Genomic DNA, 25,341 nt, shown 5'->3' on the forward strand with positions numbered 1-25,341 from the left:
AGGGAAGATGGGCTTATTAAAGAGGACATATTGTGTAAATATCGAAGGGATGTGTGTAGAAAAGTTGTGTTTTAGGCTGAATTAATGGAAACTTCTCCTAAAATCCTGCTAGTCTCCACTTGCTGCCTCCTTTCCCAGGCTGAGCAAGGGTGCCAGTGGAATTCAGCACACTGGACTGTAGGACAGGAACCAATCAGCAGTTAGGTGGACTTAATCGGGAACTAAAGACTGTGCTTCTAGCAGGGTCATTTTTAAAGATAATGATCATTTTTAGCCTAGGGTGAAACCAGCATCATATATTATTCTGTATTGCTGGTAATATTAAGGGGATTTTTACTTATGCTATATTGTTTCTTTAAGGCAAGAGGACTTAAAATTGTATTAGCAGGGGTAATCTTCTGATCTATAACATAATCTGGGCATGATTTATGCGCTACAGAGGCACTGTAAGCTTCTCATACAACAAATGTGCTGTGAAATGCAGGGTAAGCAAAGCACTGGCTGGGCTTTAAAGATGCCCTACCCAACCTAGGGACTAACTTCTAGCTGAGTAAGGAAGAATGGCATTGGTGAACTTTTGTCTTAAGGGCCTACCCTTTGACAAGGTGAACATGCATTTCAACATTTGTAAAGGAGGTCTAAAGTAAAATTTATGTCAATTAATTCCATAGCTATCAGAAAATCTACCAGTGTCTCAGCGACAGCTATTGTGACAGATGAATTTACACATCCCCATGAGATGCATACACGCACAAGAGAATTCAATGATTTATCAGTATTATTATAAAATACATCACACAAAGGTGACTAAAATGATCAGAAGAATATTCCTATGCCAGCAAAGCAATTACCGTATACAATAACTTTGCCGCAGTTTTATTTTTAATTCATAGCTTGTCAAAATCTTGCATTTACCCATATATATATATAGTATAACAGAAAGCACCAACAAGCTCCATTATGATATTACAATTCTCTTCTATAGCTGGATATTTGTTAGTTTTTCTAAACCATAACACTTTTATGAGGCGATTATTATATCCAGGGATGTTTTGCCTTCACTGACAATAATGAATTCAGAACACTAAATTGCGACAAAAGCCAATATATTTTATGCTAAATGATGTAATTATACCACTGAGCAGAAATTATAAGGATATGTTCAACAGAAATGTTTCCATATATTGTCACATTGATAGATTTAAAATTTACAACAATTACATTGTAAATGTATAAATCGAATCGAGTAACAACATGAATGTTACATTGTAATATCATGTATAATTGCGGTATCTTTTAAACTCTACCTACAGCATCTGAAAAAAAAATGAAGGTGACTTTGGTGATGAATAGAGAGATATGCTCTCTACTGTAATCTTCATATATGAAAGCATCTCTAATCCTTATCCTTTTAGAAGAACATTCATGTATTAACAGTGTATCTAGCAACAGGTTTAAAATGCAATCTTTTTCCCACTTACTATTCTGATTGTGTAAAACATATCCCTGTTACAAAACTCAGATACATGCTTTATGAATGCAAATACATTTTATATTCTGATCTAGGAATTTAATTATGTTAATAATATAAACCAAACAAAACATGTTGCAGAAAGCAACTCCATTAAATGAATTTGTTAACAAAGAAGCATTGCTGCAGGGCACACACAAAGCAAAGATGTATTCTGCATTTTATTAATAATACCAGAGACACTGCACTTATTAACTTTACTGAGTTTAAAGCTATGAAGCTATTTCCAATATTATGAAAGGGTCAGTGATGCTTAAGACATGTGGAACCATTAATTAAAATATGTTAAAAAGGTAGCTGCAGACCCTAGTTATGTATTGTCAAGTCAATGTCACATTGGAACTGGGAACATTTACAGTTCTGAAGAGGTGCCAGACCTGGTCCAGTCTTTTGGTTAGTGAAGTGCAGGCTTGTAATGAGTATTTATTGTAATGAGCAAAAGTACAGTCTTATAACGATGCATAAGTTAAAAAAGACAGCCTACCACCAGTTAGATAGATGTCACCAGTTTCATAATCCTAGTGATCCCATTCATGCCTCTATTTACAGAAAGGAAGTTGTCCTTGACACCTGTAGAGCGCTTTTAAGATTATGCACATATATGTAAAATGTACAGGACCAGAGCAAACTCTCACAACATTTGTGCACAATCCCATTTCATTAGGATGTAACAATAATGTTTGTGTTAGATTCATATTATCAAAAAAGTAGGTTCCTTCTTTAAAAGAAACATATTCCGTAACAGAATGAAGGAGAAAATGACAACATTTTAGACTTATAAAGTTATGACAATAAAAGTGAGCTTTGTAAACAGAACACAGTTTTTAAGCATCATTGACCCTTTATACATTGTGCCAAATATCTCTGAGGCTTAAAGGATATTTGCAGAACTCTCACATTTTTTGCAAGACATTTAGGACAGACAAAAAAAGCAACATAACCTACAAGCAATATATATTGCACAGCTATGAATATGTGGCTACCCTTACCTTAAAGATATAAGACATCCTCTAAAATAAATAAGTAAAGAAAGAATGTGTGAGAGGAAAAAAAAAAAACATATTGACAAGCTAACAGTAACTTCTACAAAAGACATGTGTCAACATAATAAGCATCACTTTCTGTTGTGTTGTATGATTTCTAACATATACAGGGTCACAAGTTGCACATACCTGGCTCAGATACTCTTGAATTTAAATTGTGCTTTCCTTACTGCTGTATAACACTTAACATGTGCCAGTCTTAGTAATCCATAGCAACCAATTATCACATAAGAAGTAATTTATAAGTCATATAGGCAGGCTGTCTATATGTGCTGCTGTTTAAAAATTGCTCCAGGTCTTTGTTATCCTGTGGCTTCCCCCTTGAATATAGTGTTGTCTGTGTTCGGAAGCATGTAGGTGTTTCCTCTACCCCCCCAACTTGTGCATCATTTAGACATTGCAAAGTAGCTCATTACCATTCCATTATAAGCAAGTTAAGTGCATGGACTGGATACCAAAATAAGGGTTGGCCATATGGTTCCCTGGCTTGCTATATGTACTGGTATTACAAGAGCCTAAGTAGGCTGCTGAACACGAGAAGAACCTAGAAACTGAACTTAGTGCCGTTTTGCAATGATTGCTTTTGAATGCAAAATTCTAAGCTCATGCTCATCCCATTTTATTGTAGTTTACCCAAACTTTAATGTGTGCTTGTTAAAATCAGATGAATTGAAACATGTCTGTTTTTTAACTTTTTTATTTTGCTTTATGTTAGGGATGCACCAAATCTGTTATTTTGGGATTCGGCCAAACCCCAAATCCTTTGTAAAAGATGCAACTGAATACTGAATTGAATCCAAATCCAAATTTGCCTATGCAAATAAGGCTACTGAGGGGGTAAAGAGAACTGCACGCATAGCGCAAGGTGAACATTTTTCAACTTCCATGTTTGTGACAATAAGACGTGATTTTAAGGATTTGGTTTGGCCAGAGGCATGGATTTGGTTGAATCCCAAAGCTGCTGAAATTGGCTTAATCTTGGTTGTATCCCCAACTGAATCCTGGATAAAGTGCATCCCTACTTCACATTCAGTTGCTTAAATGGGAACTGTCATCAAATTTTAATCTATCATGTTAGTTGAGCAAAATAAATTTACTTAGGCTGTATCACTATTTTTATATTTTGTTTCCCTCCTTCTTTTTAAATCCACAATCACACCAAGTAGCCAAGTATCATTATGTGAAAACCTGATGATCATGCACAGTTTTACAATTCCAAATAGGCTTTGTAATTAACCGGTTATATTTTAAATTAGTCAATAACAGGAATGGATGATGTAATACAATATTTTTTATTGATATGAAAAGGACTTTTATTATATGGCTTTTTATGTGTGGGTGATATTTTCCCTTTTAGCAACCCTGCTAGAAACAAAGCATTCGGAGTTATATGGTGCTGTTTAAGAACATGGGATGGTTATCATGATGTGTGGGAGAGTCGTAAACAAAAATCAAAACTTGGTACATGGTTAATTATTTATTATATTCTAGGCACTTTGTAGAATACAGTAAAAAGGTGGTTTTATAAGAGCCTTTAATATTAAACATCAAAGCAAACAAAGGGCATATATTGGCTGCCTTAAGGTGGCCATACACGTTACAATTATGATCATTCCTGCGACCATTTGTCACAGGAAAGATTGCTCATACCCTCCACTAACATTCAGGGCTGAATCGTCAGATATAGAGGTACAAATAATAGGAATTCTACCCCTATCTGATGATTTAGCAATGCTTGCCTTTTGCTTCGGGACCTTTAACGGCGCTGTTCAAAATTCTCCGTTCCCCCAATCGACAAGACAATCAATATCCAAGGCTTTTGCAATACCGGTCTCCTCGTAAATCCACCATACATGCACCGAATATTGTACAAAACCTCGTTTTGTACTATATCTTGCGCATATATGGCCAGCATAATTCTTGCATCTATTCAGGGAAAGAATGTAGTCTAATAACATTATAAACATACCTGACAACACAAACTAGGTAGATACTGTATCTATAAATTAAAAGTCTGATGTTTAGATTCTGTTGAAAACCAGTTCTTAAGAATTTGAAATTGAATTAAAAACTTTCTAAATATAATTGAATGTTTCTGAAATAATCAAGTTACCATTCACTAATCTCTTTCAGCAATATTTCTCTCTATATGCAGGCTTTGTGTCAGTTTTAAGAAAGTTAGCTTGAATTCATCATTGGTTTCATTGCCTAGATGATTTATTACTAACAGGCTTTAAAATAAAAAAGAGAAATAGACTGGGGGGATAGTGCAGATGAATATTATTATTTTTGAAACTGTACAGAAATGTTTTATTAATAATATTTGGAGAGGTTCTTATATCCATGGTGAAGCATTTAATAAATGTTTGTTTTCATGTTTCCCTTTAATGAGGGTGTCTTTAAGGAATTTATAGAGCAAGGAAACAAATGAAGAGTGTGACTGGTCTGTTTTATCAACAACGGGGGTAAAGTAGATATTTAGGTATATAGCAAGAGACTTGGTGCAGCCTTTGATATGTTTGTGTGTGACATCTCACTTATCTTTGTTTACCTATCATTTGCAAGGTTTACCAGCTTTGTTGCCAATTTTTCACTACCTTCAATATTTATTTTGTCTCTTTGACAATGTTTTTACAAGGTGCTCTGAGGGACTCTTGCATTTTTATTGAAACTTCTATTATGTGGTGAGGTGCTACACGCTATTTTCTATTTCCTTGAGGTTATGAGAAAGGTGCCGCTTTAATAAGCAGGGGGCTACAAGTGTCTGGCTTTGACTAAGACAACACCCCAAGGATTGGATTCAGTTCAACTGAACACTTAGGGGGGGGATTTATTAACATTTGGGTTTTCATGGTGTTATCCTTTTTTAAACACCATGACTAAACTTATCAGAATTAATAAAGCACAAATGAAAAAAGTTGCATAAAAAATGCAAAAAACTGCTACATTTTGGTATAGTTTCACAAAAGCCAGTGTTAAAACCCCAGTTGTAAAAGGGACATCTGCCACTGGCTTCTACATGATCTCGACAAGTTTTAGCTGGCGAAAAAATAAACATTTTCGGCAACAAAAAATTATCAAAAAAACTCAAGCCTTAGTAAATGCCCCCATTTTGGATAATTCTAAATCCTGAAAAAATTGCCTAACTGATGCTGAATTCAGAGTCGAATCCTGGATTTGCTGCACCCCTGAAGCTATTACCCAAACACTGGTACAGATATAGCATCTATTATACAGCATGCTAGTGAGCTAGAACTAGAAGCATTATTTCTTAATTTGGAGTATCCTGCCTTAAGGCCCATAAAAATATTTAAAAACGAAAAAAAGAGTTTGTTTTGCTTTGTTAACATTAAGTACAAAGTACTGTCTTACAATTATAGAGTCACACAAATATAAAAAACTGGATAACAGATTCCATTCCTGTATTGTCTGTGACAGTTGGTTTTGTAAATATATGGTAGAGTCACTTCTTCAGTACAGAATTGTTTAAGATAGATGTGTATGTTCCCAGTATTATCTAAAAAACTTACTTCATAGCTAAGTGTGAGAGCAGCAAGAGAAGTGTGAAAGAGCAATGAGAAAATACTACTCCAGGCATGGCAAACCCATGACCCTTAAGATGTTGGAAAGCTACAGCTTTCAGAATTCTCAGTCATTTACTGGGTCTTCAAGAAGCTTGTAGCTCAGAAATGTTGAGCAGTTTAACTAGCAGCAACATAACAGAAAGTTGTTTTACATTGTATAAGGCTATATAAAGACAAGGATCAAGCACTGAAAGTAGTAGAGAAAAAAACTCACTTTACCTCTTTGTAACCTAGTGCATATGAAGGTCTAAGAGGTGGGGCTGGACGTAGACAACTCAGTGTCCAAGCTTTATAAAGCTTAGCTGGTTCCAAAGGTCCTCGGGGAGTTACCGAGTAGTGAGATGGTGGGAGTTGTTTTCTCTCTGTAAGCTGAGAAAACAAGTGGTAAAATATATCCACATATGATAAGAGAGATAAGTAAATACGTACATACAAATGCAAAGAAACCATAACACAAAGAATTTGCTATGACATATCCTCTTCACCATCTGACACTACTGTGAAAACAGCTGTAGTGAACAACAGTCAAATGTACTGGGTAGATTATGCAAACAAGCAGAATGTCTTGCTATCTAAAAAAAGTTTTTAACTGCTATGGCGCAGGCAGAAAGTTAAAACGCCCTTTCCTTCATATTAATTTGAGCATCTATAGCAGGCACTGTCATTGTTATAAGGGAATCCTTAGGGAATGGCTATTTGCATGTCCCTGTAAAATTCTTACATGACCATATTGTTCCCATCAATAAGCAAAGCCAGCGGCGTAACTTGCAGAAAAATCTTTTGAGAGGGCCCAGCTCTATCAGGCCTTCCTCCCAGGACCCCCCTCCTGGTCCCGACCACGCCAGAATATTTGGATATTTAAACAATAGGGATTAATCTACTTGTCTGGGAGATAGTGACCCAGGCTTCTCTGATTTTTTTCCACCATGCCCCTCCCCTTTCAAAACACACATAGACATATGATAGTATCCTTTAATTATGCCAAAGTCGCCCTATCTCTCTGATTCTGGCTGTTGTTGTTATAAACATGGATGTCTATCATAAAGAATGACTGAAATGCAGTTTTTCAGGCCAAATGTAACTTTAAAATGTAGGAGCACCACACAAGATATGACTTTTTCTCACAGATAATATTTTACAATATTACACAATGTAAATTGAGTTGAAGTTGGTTTGATAAAGGTTTTATTATACGTTAGGCATGAACATCTTACCGAAGTACTTGTCAGAGATTGTGTCTTACACAGTGAGGCATGTGAACCAGTTCCCTTGGTGAGACGGTGCAAATGTTCTAGCCATTCTTGACAGTCGTGACTATTGTTGCAGTAGACAACAATCCTCTCTATCATTGTACCTGAATTGGAACCATGTATAGTGTACATTAGAACCTGCTGAAACACAACTACAACTAGATTTATTAACCACTGCAGAACATAAATCATAATCATCTCACAACTATTTCTTTATGAGAACAGGAGAAATGGAAACCAGCATGAATATGCAAAACAGTGTTTACTTCAAAATGCTGCTACTTTTTAGGTTTGCAGTTATTTTCTAGGCTGACATCAATGTGATCCAGCAAGTAAGCAGTAACCAAAAAGAAAAAAGGTCACTCTTCTACATCCTGTCTGTTTCAGTAATTTTCTCAGCCAACCTTCTTTTAACATTCCATATTGCTTATATGACGCAAAACAGTCATGTAAAAAATGTTTAAAAGGCACCTTCTGTAAAATATATTAACGGGACATCAAATGACCATGGCACATAAAGTACATTGAACATATACAATGGTAGCTCCAGCTATGTCAATTTCTTATGGTGTGACAAGAGCTATCTGAGAAACAAATCACTATAGACCTCTGATTTCTTGATAATATCATGCTAAAGCAGGGAACTGAAACTGAGAAAATGCATTTTACTGTGAACTACAAGTCTTAACTGTAACGGCAATGTGTATGCACTGGGAAAATATGGGGCTAGTGAACAAGAAAGACCCTGAAAGTGTGTTTTAGGCAAATACAAAAATGCAGACATATTGTACATTTAAATGTGCCATAAAGGAAATGTAACACTAATTTTTTTTAAGGGAAAAAGCTATTCTACCCTGCCCCAATAACTGCCCTATCCTGCAAACCACTTAGTATTTTAAATGCTTTAATAGAAAATACCTGCTAAAACTTGGCTTCCTCTCAATTGAACTACAGCGATAAGGCAAAGGAAGAAGCTGCATCCACTATGCGACGATCGATTGATTGACCCTAGCCTGACTCCTTCCTATACAAAAAGAAGGCTAGGCTCGATCAATCGATCGTCGCATAGTGGATGCAGCTCCTTCCTTCGCCATATCGCCGTACTTCAATTGACAGGAAGCCAAGTTTTAGCAGGTATTTTCTATTAAAGCATTTAAAATACTAAGTGGTTTGCAGGATAGGGCAGTTATTGGTGCAAGGTAGAATAGCTTTTTTACGTAACAAATTGTAGTGTTACTTTTCCTTTAACTGTAAATTGGAATAAGTAAATTACATACACATTATTCCCTGTGGTGAGAATAATCATACTGTGCAGGGCCCAGATCTGCCCCTTAAAGGGACAGTATATCTTCTTTTCAACAGCAACTTTATGAAATCTCAAAGTAAAGTAAATACACATTGCACTTCTTTAAATTGAATCCAGTATGTGTCACTTGAAACATAGCAAGCTTTAATAACTAAATAAACAATGCTGCAATGGACATAAAGCAATTTCTGTTGTCTGTAGCAATAATAGCTGATGAAAAGGGGAAAACAAAATATAGTAATTGTTATTATGTCCAGTAGCTTCCAGGGAAGCACTATAGCTACTGTTACACTGTCTCATTTGACACATCAGCTCAAGGGCAAAGTGTCCCTGAAATGTGTTTTCAGATGTTAGAAATAACAGTATGCTTATAAAACCCACATGTTGCACTGCAAAAGCTAAATTGCTAATGAAGGTAGAGCAAAGCTGCAGTGTTGAGCAGAGAATCAACAGTAAGTAGAACTCACTCCCTTGAGCTATTCCATAGGAATCTACATTTTATAAAACAAACCAGACAGAGATGTTTATTAGCCATCTAACCATCCTTACTGATTCCTAAAATGTCATCTAAAAGCACTGCAACTGAATATCTTGGTTTTGACAGATGCCTTTTATTCTTAATAGCTACCTACACTAAAACTTTATTAAGCTTAAATGTAGCTACAGGCATATAAGGCTATAAGGACTAGCAAAATCTTAGCAAAGCCCAGCTGCGCTCACTCTAGTGCACAAAATGAGGTTTACTGGGAACTTACTATAACCATAAGCTCGGGAGGCTTTAGCTAATATTACGATGGGTTCCTCAAAAAACAGACCAGCGTACGAACACTTAGAAGTCCCGGGCTTAATATGACATTAATGCAATATAAAGTCTGATCACAACACTACATCTCTGGGGTGAGCTCTATGCTTCTACATTTACTGGCTGTACAATACACCTATCTACTGCATATCTTGTATCTAATATATGAGGAATGAATGTTACTTATATAACAAGTTGGGTAATAAGACTTGTTACTATTATCTACCGCTTTGTTTACAATGTTGCACTTCATGTTATATAATTTTTTCATAACTTTTCGCCTATAATTGCCAAATGTATTATTCTTTATGCACATACACTTTTTTGATTTATTGTTTTGCAAAGGTATTTTGCTTGTTTTAATTATACTGGGGCTATCCCTAACAGTTGACGTGTGATGATGTCATCCCCACCCTTTTCCTGCCCCTGTTTCTGTTGCATGAGTCACTGTGGAAAAGGCTAAAAGATAGCTGAAACGTTAGTCTTCTCAAATAAACACCAATTGTTCTTCATAAATCCTGTAAGTGTGGATCTCTTTGTTGCTATATTTTGTTCCTGATTTGGACCTGCACCCAGGCCACACTCACAGGTCTTTAGTGAAAAGCAAAAAATATATATTTATTGAACTGACGTTTCAATCTCAACAGCAACCTTTATCAAGGTTACAGTGCTGTGCCAAAGAGCAGACCTAAATAACTCTACACCTGAAAATGGTGCCAAAAAGTCTGTTAGCTGCCATTAGTTACTATAGTAAACACCAATATGAAAATGAAAAATATTGATGTTTACTATAGTTACTATCGCAACTAACACAGATCCTTCAGAAAGGTCCGGGACCTTTCTCCGAAACATCAGATTATAATGTGTTACACCAGAAGCTACAGAAGAACAAAAAAATAAATAATAAAATAATAAATATTATGAGTATATAATAAGGTTAAGTGGTCTTTAAGTCAATCACTATGTAATTCAATTTATGCTAATGATAATAGGTATGCTGCAATGAATGCCACAGCAACATTATCCATATTTGTATGCCCTCATACCGTCCATAACTTTTATTATGCACAATGCTTAGAAATATGTTCTATTCTTTCCCACAAAATACTAGCAGTAGTAGTGGGGTAACACATTTTGTACAAAAGGGGAATTCACAGTTATGATAAGATACTCATTGAAATTAACTGTTTCTGATTGATGAAATGAGTCACTAAACAACACAGATTAAATCTGTACTGTGCAGAGCAGGAAGACTAATCTCACCGGCAATTTCAAAACCATGATTCGTGGTGTCATTCTCTTCTAATTTAACAACTGACATTCCAGTTAAAGGTAATTTCCCCTTAAGAGAAAAAAAGAAACACACAATCATAAAAAGTTGCCACAAGCTTTCATCAGTTGTGCTAATTATCCAACTCATGTATTAACATGCCAACATTTCCAAAGATTCATATTTGCATTTCTGTAATCCCCCGATTGAGAACCAGTTAAATACATTTCTCAACCAAGGACTATTTTATAAGGACACTTCTGGAGTGAAGACATTTTTTTTTACTGGTACTGGTGTATAACACACAGTGCTTAATTGCTACTATGTGCACTTCCCAATATGCAGCTTCTATGCCATGATAAATATTCCCAAGGTATAGTGATAGTATTAAAAACTAGAGAATGTTCCCAGAATTCTACCTGATAAATGAATCCACTCATCCGTGGACTAGCAGACAGCATTAACAAAGCATTTGGAAACAACATGAAATAGCGTTCCTCTTTTTCCTAGAAAAGAAAGAAAGAAGCTCAGAGCTGGAACATTCAAGAGGTATTTAAGGAGGATTATTATACAGTTTAGATATATATGGTGTCTATTTTAGGTGAAAATGTGACACAGATGCAGCTTTTACTAATAACCAATGATTACTGCTACTACTTGACTATGCTGCTCCAGGTTTCAAATATATTCTACATAAATCCTCTTGTCAGAGCCCATGGGGACCAAACATTCAGTCTGACTACAGGCTATTTGCTTTTAATTCATACCTTATGTATCACCCTGCCTGTTAAAGGACATGTAAACCTTACATTTTCCTACTATGTATATCAGTTGGGCACATCTCCCCTACCCAAATCGCACCATTTGTATTGCATATATCCCCTAAGTTCGCCAGCACCATCACATTTTCCTAAAACAAATAGCAACTTTTATCCAGTGCCCACTTTCCCTCTCACACAATGACATTTACTTCTGCAAACAGCACATAAGTGCTTTAAGTTCATTCAAGGAAGAATGCTGGCTTACACAGGCAAAACTTACTTTGATAGAAGATCTGCTTGGATTGTGCCATGTAAAGGTTAAACTGAGCTCTGGGCAGGTGGTTAGGAGAAAAATATGTTTCTCCAGCAGACTGCACAGCTTTAGCAGAGTTTCTATGGAAACCAGCAGTGTCATCTCTTCATTGGCTGCTAGACTGGAGGGTGTTTGGTAATCTGAGTTGAGAAGAACTGAGCATGCTCAGAAAGCCAAGAACCAAAGTCATTTTGTAAGGGAGGGGACTGAGTGGGTTAGATAAAGAGAAGGAATACCAAATGATTAACGGGATGCTGCAGCCTTAATATTAACCTTTAAACAACAGGAGTGGCAGGTATTTAAAGATTTTTTAAAAAGGCTGTTCACTGAGTCTGGTTAACAGTGGTATTGATCCTTATATAACATTCTCTATCCTATATAATCTATTCTGCTGAAAAAAAAAATCATAGATTATGGTTCAGCCCCAACATACCTCATTTGTTCCACATTGTACCATGACCTGTGACATAAAGACTGCAGTACCCAACGTTTTAATATCTTCTCCTTCCCAGCCTTGAATGGATTCTGAAAGAATCTGCAGTTCCAGCTGCTTTCTCTTGCGCAAATCTTGGCACTGGGTCTAAAAAAAATTGCATCATAAATAAATGAGGAACAGAGGACCTATGGCAAACATCCTGTCCATTTGCCCGTGTATGCCATGACCTCTTCATTATATTAGCAGCAATAAAGGAAAATATATAGCTCTGGGAACTTAATGAAAAATTAGAATCTTCACTCATCTGTTTCTTCCATGGATCTAAAAGTCTACACTTCATAGGTCTTATCATAAAAGCACTGAACCTTATAGGTTCAAGAATGATCACATTTTCTAAGTTCCTCAAACACTTTAAGCCAACAAAGGTTGTGGAAAATATTTGTATATCTGTATATTTAGCAGGTGTAGTTACAAACACATAAAAGGTTTAAATGAAGATTATCTGGCAAATTATGGCATTTATTTTAGATCCAGACTATAATAGTATTTTTTCTGGCGAGAGGCTTTTTTTTTTAATACAAAATATGTGTTCTTAGTTTTTTTTCCACATTCTTACTCTTAAAAAGTATATATATATATATATATATATATAAAATATGTAACAAAAAAAATTCATGAACTGCCATGAGCATAATAATATAACCAGTTCTCAAGGTGTTTGCAGACATCATAATAAACTTTAGAATTTGATGATGTCCATGAGGTCATGTCTCCCAGGAATCACCACTGCCTAGCACCATCACAGAAGGCAAATTTATAAAAGGTCAGTTTGGTAATCCTGCAGGTTACATAGTTATCAAGTCAATCAAAACGACCAATTTAGTCAATAGCCCAACTGGATCAATATAAATATAAAAAATAGCCTCTAAATGCTTAAACTTCTTGTCTCCCAATTTTCTATTATTCACATTTGTTCCTCTATGCACAAATTTTATATTTACTCTTTATTTTCACTTTCTCTCTCTCACTATCCCTTTTCCATCTTATTTGGCCCTTTATAACACTGAACAAAAGAAAAGCTTTGCACCCAGTAACACAAAGGCTGAGAGAGCAGTGTCTCAAAAGGTATTCCCTTTAAAACTGATGGAACTGATGATAACAAGTATACCTCTTTTTGGATATGAGTACCGTATATTTTCCAGAGCTAAAGGAGATTATTACTCTCCCATTCTTAATGGAAATCACCAGTGAATTGTAAACTATGGTATTTGATTTGTTTCTGTTTCTCTCTATCCATGGAACTGTTCAGCTGTGTCTTTTCTATGGAACCATTGATTGAATAAGGTTTAAATAACAAAAATCTTACTTCTGGTTCTAATCCTTAGGTTTGGAGAACTAAAAGGAGGCCTACTGGTTGTAAAAATACCCAACTTTAATTGGATACGTACAAGTACATTAGAGGGGATTATAGGCAGATGGGGGATGTTCTTTTTTCCATAAAAACGGTCAGCACACCAGAGGCCACCCCTTTAGATTAGAGGAATGGAGCTTCCATTTGAAGCGGTGTAGGTAGTTTTTCACGGTGAGGGCAGTGAGGTTGTGGAAGGCCCTTCCTAGTGATGTTGTGATGGCGGATTTTGTTAATGCCTTTAAAAGGAGCCAGGATGAGTTCTTGAACAAGCATAGTATCCAAGGCTATTGTGATATTTACAGTTAGTATTAACTAATATATAGTATATATAGTATCTACAGTTAGTATTAATGTTTGTATATATAGTTTATGTATGTGAGTGTATAGATAGGTCAGTATAGGTTTGTGTGTGTTGGGTTTACTTTAAAGGGTTGAACTTGATGGACTATGTAACTATATAATTAAAAACAAAACAATCTCTATACCTGCCTGCATAAGTCCTTATCTCTCCCAAGTGGGGTGATGTTCCACGCAGAGATTAGTCGCCTGTGATAGCGGGTGACTAATCTCTCCTAAATACCTTTCCACCAGCAAAGTTTTTCGGTTTTCCGAAGGCGGGAAAGTTCCTCCTGCAGGCAACTATGTGCGACTTTGGAATACCGAAGCGAAGCGGAGGCCTTTCCACCAGTGATTCCCTTTGTTGCTTGTGGAAAGGAATTTAGGATAGATTAGTCACCCTTTTACAGCAGACATCTCTGTGTGAAACACCAGTCTAAAGCACAATACAATACACCATTAATTTTTTTTAACTATTTACAATAGGTTCATTTCCATGAATCCTCTATTTTTCCCAAACAGGAATTGCTCCAGCGGCCATTTTAGGAGTATTAGCGCTCATTCTTGAAAACAACAATGTGTTTAAGTTTCACTTGACACTGGGAGAAATAGAAAACAATGATTTTGATCAACTTCCCTTGAAAATGTGTGAAATAGAAAACAATAATGGTATTAACTTCCCCTTAAAAATGTGTGAAATATAAAAACTGAGATGGGATTAACTTTCCCTTGAAAATGTGTAAAGAACAAGCTGACACTATTTCTCTCCATAGGACTCAATGGTTCTAAGCAGCTTAAACCTTAAAAAAAGTCACATCAAGTTTTAAAATTTCGAACGTTCGTGGTTTTTAAAAAATTCTCACATTTTTCAATCGAACTTTTCTCATGTAGGCAGAGAGAAAGTGAGCCAATGCCTTGTGTGAATTTGGCCTTAAAGGCATAGAGATGGTTTTGTTTTTTGAATAAGATAGCTGCAGCTTTATCAGAAAGGTCTATGTAAATACAGCCATAAGCACTCACAGAAAAGCTGCACTCTATCAAAAGAAACACAGGATTTCTGGTCTTCTTTTGTGTATACATGTACTTTGGTATCTGAATTCCTCTCTCAGAAAAATCCCTCAGTCCTGGGGCCAGAATCTGCGCAGCTCTCAACGCTCTCCCTTCTCCCACCCCCCCATAAGAATTCAAAAGAATGCACTCCCCCTCCCATTAGAATGTGTGATTTATGCTACCAAACACTAGAGCTGCTATGGAGACAAAGCTAAACACAAACGGAGGGAGCTTCTAGGGTTGTTTCCTTAGGTATGGCAAAGCTTTCTGCAGAATAAATAGAGCATTCTAGCTTGCACTAACGTGGCAAATCTATGTGCAGTAAAATGCCAAAATGACTTTCCTTCTACTTTAACTTAAAACAATCACCAGTTGCATAGTTCCTATACTGTGGACTTTAGTGAATGTTGACCCACAGTATCTGCTGTATTACTCTTACATCTTTGCTATTGGAGCAATAAACCATCAAACAAGAACCTAAAAAAGTTTATTCATGACTGAAAAACTGAGTGAACATGCATCCTTTTCTTCCCTTTGTATCCCCTAAAGCCGATAGTTCACTAATAATAATAAATCTGCCCACTGTGTCCTATTATGTTTGCCAGTTTTGCTTAAAGTGAAAATTGCAGAAACCACAGCAGCAAATAAAATATTAAGAAATGATAACAAAACGTAAAAACAGAGATGTGTTATAATAATAAAGCTACATCTTCACATACTTTCCGATTAATACTTAAGAAAATGTAAGTCTGTGAATAACTGCACAGTAACCACCTGAAACACCACTTGCTGACTGAGTATGAGTTCAACATGTCCCGCCACCTTGGTTTTATAAAAAAAAACCCAGTATCGCTTCTTTTCTCTGTGAACATGAGACTTTAACAAAAAAGCTTCCGTGCCTTTGATGCCCCACAAGGGAAAGGAAATTCAACCTCATAGAGGGAACTTAAAATCTACCCTTGTTAAGAGGGACAATCCCTACTGGGATCAAAGCATGTTAACACAGACCTATGACAAATAAGATAAGTAATTTACTCACATTTTTAACAATAACAAACTCTACACTAATGTTGATAAATTGTTGTACATGACAAAGACCTAGGGGGGGCTTTATAGATTGCAATGTCAGCAGGTTGAAAAAGAGGTCACAGCGGTCATGCAACCCCCAGTTAACTTTCATTTGTTCTTTGAAGAATGACTAGGTGGGCGATGTCTGAAATTGATAAACAGATATGTGCCATGAATAATGTATTTCTAAGCAAATGTCAGCTAAAACACTGCTTAATAACCTTGGAAGCTGTTTCATTGCAAAACCTCTCCAAACTCATCAATTCTGGATACTATGGATGTTTTTCCCTAGGCCCAGCAGCATGAAGGAACTGTAGTTAGCATTGTAGCCTTACAACACTGGGGTCTGGGCTTCAAAACTGAACTGGTCACTATCTGTGTACAGTCTGTATCTCTCCCTGTGTTTGTGTAGGATACTTACTGGTATTATTAGGCTATTCAAAATATACCGGTATATTAACTGGCTTCTTGTGCAGCCAATACATGAGTATGTGAGTGTGTGCCTGTAGCAGGGACTAGTAAATTGTAGCGACTAATCTCCCCATGGGACATTAGCCTTAGGCAGAACTGTAATCAACTTGTGATTTGTTTATTGACTTGGTCGGTGAATGGTTATTTGTTGCAAACCCCTGAAAGACAGGTAAACTGTTATGACAAAATTATGTGTATAACTATCATGTTATGTTTTAAATTATATAAATGTTGAAATGCAAACGGACAGGGGTGGCTTAAAACGAAATATTTTGAAATGATGTGATGTACATACCAAAAGATATACAGTATCTAGTAGAATTAATTTTAAAAACAACTGGACTTTTCTGAGTTTTTCTTGAAAACGTTTCACCACTCATCCGAATGGCTTCTCCTGGTATTTAAACCCTTGATGGTAGTTCAGACACAGATATCCAATCACAATGGTTCCATTGAACTTATTCAGTTAGGTGTTGGCCGAAACTGACAGGTGTAAGAAGGTATGATCCAGTCACAATGGTACCATGATTTTCATTGATGTAGGTGTTAATCCTTCAAAGTACATGACTGGAAGTGTGAACTGTTGTGAAACCACCGGGGTAAGGATGTCAAAGCGGCATTGTATGTTGATGACAAGCGGTGTCGTAGGCCCCCTCCTCTGTTCAGGGATGGTTTTTCCAGGCTGGCATAAATGGCCTCTTTCACACCTCTTTCAAACCATTTGTCCTCTCGGCCCAAAATATGCACGTGAATGTCCTCAAAAGAGTGTCCTTTTTCTTTGAGGTGTAGATAGACTGCGGAGTCTTGTCCTGAGGAGTTCACCTGCCTATGTTGTAGCATTCTCTAACAGAGAGGTTTTTTGCCTCCCCAATGTATAAGTCAGAGCACTCTTCACTACACTGGACAGCATAGACCACATTACTTTTCATGTGCTTTGGTATAGGGTGTACCAGCTTTTGTCTCAGAGTGTTGCTGGATCCTGTCACAGACTTTAGTATGAGGAAACCCGTAGACTGCCAGTACCAATGTTTTAGGTGAAGTAGAAGAGCTCCGGCAATCCCAGTTTTCACCAACGGCCTTTTGGGGCCCGGGCTTTCTGCTGCAGGGATTCTATACATTGCCAAGTTTGATACAGAAATGTTGTACAAAAGGGGTCAGGCAGAGGCAACATCAGAGTCAGGCAAAAGGTCATGGGCAGACAGCGAAGATTCAGAATCAAAAACCAGGCAGGGAGTCAAAAACCAATAGGGCAATCAAGATCAATGCTATAGATAAGGTCTGGATACTCAGAACTAGCTTGGGCAACAAAACAAACTTTTCAACGCTATTAAACTGACGTCACAATGTGGCGTCAAAACACTGCAGTGTAGGTGGACATTTGGACACGTAGCGAGCCAGAACACGTGCCGAAGCAGACAATTCCTAGAACTGGCGTGCCTGAAGGTAACAAGTCCTTCAAGTAACCAACATCACTTTTATCTAACAATAACTCCCAGGATCAGCAATTCAAATAAGGCAAGCTTGCTTTGTATCTACTGAGCCTCTCTGTTTAAACTGCAGTATATCCAATACAGCAACTAATTTTAGTTTTTCTCTATGTTGTTTGTAACTCTTTTTTCAAAATGATTTTGTCATCAACAGATTGTCAATATCTTCCATTTGTGTTAAAGGTCACCACTCTTTAGCCATTAGATTGCTTTTTACTAGTGAAACAGGGTCTAAAAACAGGCCTTCGTAAACACTTCAGCAAACCAGTCATTTAAAATACTAAGAGAATACATTTATCTTTCCATGTTTGAATTATTTTTTCCATAAAGACATAATCAATGGTGATCTACTAAATCATCACTTGATAACAAAAGTCCATGCAAGGCTCAAGTAGTACAAAAATCAATGTAATGCAATGTTTGCACATGGTATACAATTATCTCCACAGAGACAAAATGAGCCCTAGGACAAGTTATTTGTGTGCTTCTCTATGTAGGTCCCTGCTTGTTGAGTTTATGTTATCAGTCTCTTTATGAACTGTTAATGTGCAAAACTGAATGATATACTGTCAGATTGGACACAGCAATGCAATGCAAGAAACCTTAATGACACAGCCATTAGTAAAGGAAAAATCAGGGTCAGATTTCCTTTCTATTGTATTTCCAAAAACCTGTTATTTATATTAGTGTATAATGCTTTTTAGAATATCAAACCATTTGGTTATAATAGATAGTGATGTGCTTCCTGTTTGATCGCTTCATGACCTAGGGCATTGACACATTCATGGAACTAGCAAAAATAAATAATACTCTATTATGTAAACAAATCTGATCACCTTATTTTTATAGCCTCTGCATCAACTATATTTTTGTAGACAATAGTCATTAGCACATTGAAACATGACTTAATTCAGTCATTTACATAACTAATATTTCATTACACCATTTATTGTAATCAACTGCTGATATATGCACTTGTCCTTAAAACTTCAAAGTGTAACTTAAAGGAACAATTAAGATATGTACAGTATGTTGTTAACTCTGAAATGTAATCAAGACAATTAATCTATCATACCTACACTATTATCTCAGTGCATGTAGCACTCATTTTCTGTATAAAGAGGGAAGTCAACTACATTTTACTGTGAAAGCACCATTAAAGTGGACCTGTCACCCAGACATAAAAAGCTGTATATTAAATGGCTTTTTCAAATTAAACATGTAACCCAATGCCATTTTTTTATTAACACATCTATACCCATTATATAAGCATTTAAAAGTCCCAGCTGTCAATCATATATTACCTGACCCGCCTCTATGCCTTAGACATAGGGGTGGGGCAGACAGTTACTTTTACTTTCAATTCAGAACTTCTTAGATGTCACTGCGCTCCCACATTCCCCCTCCCTCCTTACCATATAATTGTGTAACCAGTGCATGGATATGGGTATCAGGTCCCCCCATACTGGCACAGAAACAAGATTTTAGCAGGATGCATAGCTTGCCTTAATAACAATGTCCACAAAATGGAGCCTGCCTGTTTTCTGCAATTGTGAATTCCAGTGTTTAAGAAAATACATTTAAAATAATTTATATAATGTAATTGAAGTTTATTTTGTTTGAAAAACACAATAGAAAACAATTTGTAAATTATTTCTTAGTGTGACAGGTCCCCTTTAATGCATGTAATATATGGACATAATAAGGAGCTAAAAAGATGTATTCTGTGGAGTAAAATAAAAGAACTAGAATAGAATGTAGCACTGACATGTTAAAAGATGGTACACAGGCTGCAGAAAGTACTAACAATGGCATGTGGGTATATCCAATAAATAGTCCAACCTATATTCACAAACCCAGCTGTACACTTCAATATCCTATTAGTTTAAATGCTTCTCGAGACAAAAATGAAAAAAAAAAAAGATTTTCTCTGTTGTCCTAAGAAAGGATTGCAGTACTGTAATAAAGTGACTTTTGGCATCGATCTGTCACAGAGCAACCCCCCACTGCTGGGGACAAGGTGGTTTCCCTGGGGGTTGTCGTATCAATAGTCATCATATTTAAAGGTATTTGAGAATTTGTTAATTTGGAAGTTTACACTTTTCTTTGATGTCTTTGAACAGGTAAATCTCCTGCCAGGACCTGTTTAGGTACAAAGAGTTACTCCTACCTGAATCCAGGGTTAGAATGCCTGAGGGTCTTTGCCTGGAAAAAACACCTTTGTAACAGACAATGTTTTGGAAAAATTTCTCTCTGTTTTTGTCCTACAGTTGTATGGACCAGGAATCCTAATATTTTTTTCTACCTGAAAGATACCTAGGTAATAGTACCTAAAAGATTTCACACTTTTGAGTGATGCCACCGTTTTGGTAAAAATGAAAGCCAAAAAGTATGCATATATATTATGTCTAAGTCTCCAATCCTTTTTGGTTTACTCATAATTTTGCCTGAATTCTTGCTCCCGTTGGTGATGGCAAATATCGCCTCTTGTATGTCATTTGTTACACTTTTATTAAAGCGCCTGGTAGGATCTTAAATACGCAAAGCGTGTAAAACATTGTCATCTTGACCCCTGATATTATTTTGATTCAGGAAATGACCATAGACAATTCAGTTATCTAGGTCTTTTTTTCAATCATGCAATTAGACAGGGAATCAATGTTTTGTTTTGTTTTTTTAAACCCATCCTCAGCAAGCCAAAGCAACTGAATGCAGTTTCTGCAATCATCTGTCCTAACTCAGATGCTCAAAGCTTTATACATTTATCTTTTAGAGTCTGTGTATAAAAATATAAATATTGGTAGGTCTTAGCCATGTATTTTAAGCCAAAGGGATAACACTAAACTAAAGGGCAAATTTGGCCAGTCTAGCTACTAGCAACAGCAGCATAGTAAGTAAAAATTATTCATCAAGTGATCTGCAAAATAACTTGTAATTTTTTCTAACTATTCTAATGGTTGTTTAGATTACCTGCCAGGAAGTAAGGGAGTTCCTTTCTCCTAGGCAGCATGATTGACAGTTTCCTGTAGGGTTGAATACCTTTTTGTTGAACCCTTTGGGTTGGGCAGTGGCGTTACATGGTGGTAGGCAAATCTGTCCTTATAAGAGGAAATCTGGCAGCAGAGAGGGTCAGGGAAGGGAGGGATTTATAGGGTATTACAAAATTAGCAGCAATTACATTGTCTGTAAATCTATAATTCTGGCAATGATATACGCTGTGTGACTTTATTACTAAAGGAAATGTATATCCCTTCATCAGTATATTTATTGCATACATTGAGGGTGTAATAACAGTATCTCTAAACTGTATAGATACAACTGCATAAAAAATAATGTTTATTCCATCATATATTTTAGAAAAGCTGCAAAGTAAGAATATATATATTTAGACACCATATTTATTGGCAATATGCAATAGCTACCTAAATAATTAATCACTTCAATGAATAAAACCCATGTTAAAATTTTTTTTTCCAAAAGGAAAGATATCTAAAGCTCATACATTCTGTGTGATATATTCAAAATAGATCTTTCCATCCCAGTCTGAGCTTTACAGCCATGTAAAAGGAAATGTTAACGCAAACATTGATCAGCTTACGCAGCAAGCTTAACAGACAGCAGAGGAAACATCACCTTTTAACTGCTCTCCAGTAAGAAACCTTAGTATGTATGAAGCAGAATATGTGACAGACATTTTCCAGATAGCATTTGAAATAATAAGTCCAAGTTCCTTATTAAAGGATATGTTAGCATAGGTGCAGTAACCAATAGCAACCAATACAATGTTTGCTTTTAAACTGGTAAATGCTACCTTCTGACTACTATAGGTGATTAGACCTGTAGCAAACTGTTCACCTTTTATTTATCACCACATACTAATCTTACAGGGTAAAATGAAAAAGTCTTCTGAAAGATGTTTGTAGTAAAATGCTACCTGCTTTTTGGTTGCTATGGGGCAATAGACAAGTAGCAAATGTAAGACTATTTATTACAGAACCTAAGAGCCTTGCACCGTATCTTTCTAAAATTTGGGAAATTACAATAAAAAGGCATTGACAAGTGCATGAGATAATGCTAGACTGAACATGAATTTCAATACTGCAGTAAGTGTGAACTTCTTAGGCCCCTTTTTGACTGTTACACCCCAATTCTGATTGCACTACTCAAGGATAACTTACCTGTCATGCCAAAGCAGCAGTGCTCTAGCTTAGTAAGAGTTAAAACTAGAGCCATTTAGTCTCAGGCTCACAAAGAGACTATTAATTAAACACTCCAGCAGGGGGCTAAAAGATGATTCAGGGCCACATCATTCGGGCAAGGAAGCTAATAACAGCGATACCCATATGAATTGCTGATCAAAGGAAAAGGGTTGGTGAATCAAGACATGCAGGGAGGGGTCAGTTATGGGAAATATATAGATTATAGAAAGGGATCCATATTCCCACTGACTTGGCGCCCACACCATCATAAATCACATATTGGTTATAAGAAGATCACATGCTTCCTAATGATACAAAACAGGCCCACCCTACACCCACCAGTTAGAAAGGGGGGCTGGAACATCAGACACCTTCATGCTTGGTATCATTCTGATCGTCCACTCATAAAACATGGCATACCTAAAAAAAAATTTTTTTATAACATTTCGTACTAGCAAGTACCCATATTATATTGTAGCAACTGACCTTGAACCAACACTAAATTTACACAGGGTTGTAAAAGGGTGTTCCTAGGCACACCTACCTTATGCACAATGCAATGATAAGGAATGTCTCAGCAGGGAACAAAAAGGTGGGTGCCAGTGCTCTGTGTCATCCATTTAGGCTTTGAATTATTGGATTGTATGCCCATGTCTTAACCTTACCTCAGGGAATTCCTACCTGCTAGCGTATAGCGTTTCTTAGTGTTTATTTCTTTTTATTTATTGTGTTGCAATTATGTATGCCTTTTGACAATTACGTTTTTGTACATTTTTATGCACTGGTAATGTTAAGTATAAAATGTAATATGTTTTCTCCTAGTATGCTCTAAAAAAACTATAGCCTGTAAAATGACAGTGTGTGTACCCCCGTATCTTTACCCTCTGTGTGCTGAAATTAACCCTTTTGCTGCTGAAGTGCTTGTTAAATTAGAGGGCACTAACTAACTTGACTGATGTTGACACAGAATGTTTGGTATATTTGTGTAGACTGATATATTACCTCAACAAGGAGCAGGGAACTCATTATCTAAGGTTTTCTACCATACTTTGTAAGTACAAATGGTAGTCGTGTTTTTTGCAGGTGTTGTTCTATCTTTGGGGTGCCATTACATGTGTCTAGCCTGGGAGTAAGGTGGGTGAGAGACTGAGCATGTAACCCCTTAGAGCTGCACTTTATGTTATATGCATTTGAGGTGGTGCATTCACAGCAGAATAAGCCTGGAAGAAAAAGGTCCAACTTTATAAAAAGTAACTACTAATCTTCATTTTTATTTCCATGTGCACAGTGGGAGAAATGTCATGCTGTGATTCATTCCACAGTTTGCCCCAAACCCTAAATATAAACACAGTATATTTTTAAAAGCTTACATCACCTACCACAAGAGTCTTGAAAGCTGCAGTTGCTTTAAGAATATCTTTGTGATCTGGGTGTGCTTCCTGTAAAAGAAAGGAATCATGTTTCTACTATGCAGCGTGACAGATGACTAGATAATATGACCACAAGACACAACCAAAATATTTAAAGATGCAGTGCAACATTATATCAAAGTTGTTTTGTATGTTAAAGGAGAAGGAAAGTTCCAGTGACTTGGTACCCCCCAGTGATTGCAATTATTTACCTGATATCCCAGGCCTGGCGAAACTGCTACTGAAAAATCCTCTTCCTTTCTCTGTCTTCATGCCGATTGTGCATGTGCAGTAGAGTGAAAAGGCAAACAAACTAAAAAGTGGGCTCTTTCACTGTACTGCGCATGCGCTGGCACCTAGATTCTGAAGATTGACAAGTAAAGGAAGAGGATTGCTTGGTCATACAAACCCCAGACAGGTGCAGTTTTCTGCTAACGGCAGCACCAGCCCGGGCTATCAGGTAAGTGATTACTATCACGGGGGGTGCCTAACATTTAGCAGCCCCCAGTGATTGCAACCTTCCTTTAAAGAAGAAAAGAAAAAACTCCTAACAAAAGAAACGTATTTTCTTTTAACGTATTTTTCAAATACGTTAACATAGCAAAAAATTTTCTTTATTATTCTTTACTTTTATTGAAGTTGCCGCTTACCCTAAAGCATATTAGGACATTCTCCTCTAGAGTAGGGGGATGGTGAGATTGGCAGCAAGAATGAAAATTTCAGCAATGATAGTGTATCTTTAAGCACTACAGGGCATAACTGGTCCATACGTCACTGTGCAACAGCCAATAAGCTCAGTGCTATAGAAGTTAATGTGTACAGCTCAGGAATTAATACCAACCAGGTCTGGACTGGGATTCAAAATAGACCCTGCACTTCACACAGAGATCAGGTCATAATAATGACTTTATCATATAAAGTTCATGGATCACAATCTGGTGAAATATCACTTAAAAAAAAATCACAGCCAAGAAATGATCTACTGGTTCTCCCTTTTTATTTAATGCTTTGCTTTGAAACAAATGAGCAACTACGCTACAATACTTAATGTTCTCTGTTGCATGATCACACAATATACAACTACCTTCAGCACAAACCAGATGAATAGGGCTTATATTGAAAATTAGTTCGTCCAGTATCACTTTTTGTAATGTAACAAATCAAATGTATATTTGTCATTACGAATACTTATGGATAATTATTTTATATATTCTTTACCTATAGGTTTATTCCATACATAAATTTGAAGAAAACTGTATTTTTGTGTAATTTCACTATTCTGCAATAATAACAAATATAGCATAAACTATAGATATGATTAAATTAAAACAATAGACACTATCAGTTTCCATCAGAAGCCCTATTGGTTGGGCTCATGCTGAACAAGGTTATATATTACCCCCCTAAATAAGACACTGGTAAATTAGAACTCAGTATTTAAGTATTTAACAATCTATATATTCAGAAAACCACCAGTTTACTACGGACAAAAAGATTATTAAAGACATCCAAAAGCTTTCAATAGCTTTTAACAGGGTATATTGATTCCTGTACAAGTGCTGATAGTCTATGATTTATAAGGATTGCTATTCTTTAGCGAAACATGAAACAAAA

General features: G+C 36.4%; 1 protein-coding gene across 4 annotated transcripts in view; it reads right to left on the reverse strand.

The window, feature by feature from the left end:
• arhgef6 (Rac/Cdc42 guanine nucleotide exchange factor 6) overlaps positions 1-25,341 on the reverse strand; it is a 64,277-nt gene that overhangs the window by 9,758 nt on the left and 29,178 nt on the right. For 3 of the 4 annotated variants that reach the window (XM_012969588.3, XM_031891574.1, XM_012969589.3), the window contains exons 11-17: positions 23,698-23,757; positions 12,294-12,440; positions 11,206-11,292; positions 10,780-10,858; positions 7,373-7,512; positions 6,378-6,527; positions 2,521-2,541 (exon numbers count right to left, since the gene is read on the reverse strand). In XM_012969588.3, the coding sequence (XP_012825042.2) occupies positions 2,521-2,541; positions 6,378-6,527; positions 7,373-7,512; positions 10,780-10,858; positions 11,206-11,292; positions 12,294-12,440; positions 23,698-23,757 (684 nt within the window). The remainder of the gene's footprint in view (positions 1-2,520; positions 2,542-6,377; positions 6,528-7,372; positions 7,513-10,779; positions 10,859-11,205; positions 11,293-12,293; positions 12,441-23,697; positions 23,758-25,341) is intronic. The other variant, XM_031891573.1, reaches the window with a different exon arrangement.

This window comes from Xenopus tropicalis, chromosome 8, assembly GCF_000004195.4.
Source record: "Xenopus tropicalis strain Nigerian chromosome 8, UCB_Xtro_10.0, whole genome shotgun sequence".
Taxonomy (NCBI): domain Eukaryota; kingdom Metazoa; phylum Chordata; class Amphibia; order Anura; family Pipidae; genus Xenopus; species Xenopus tropicalis.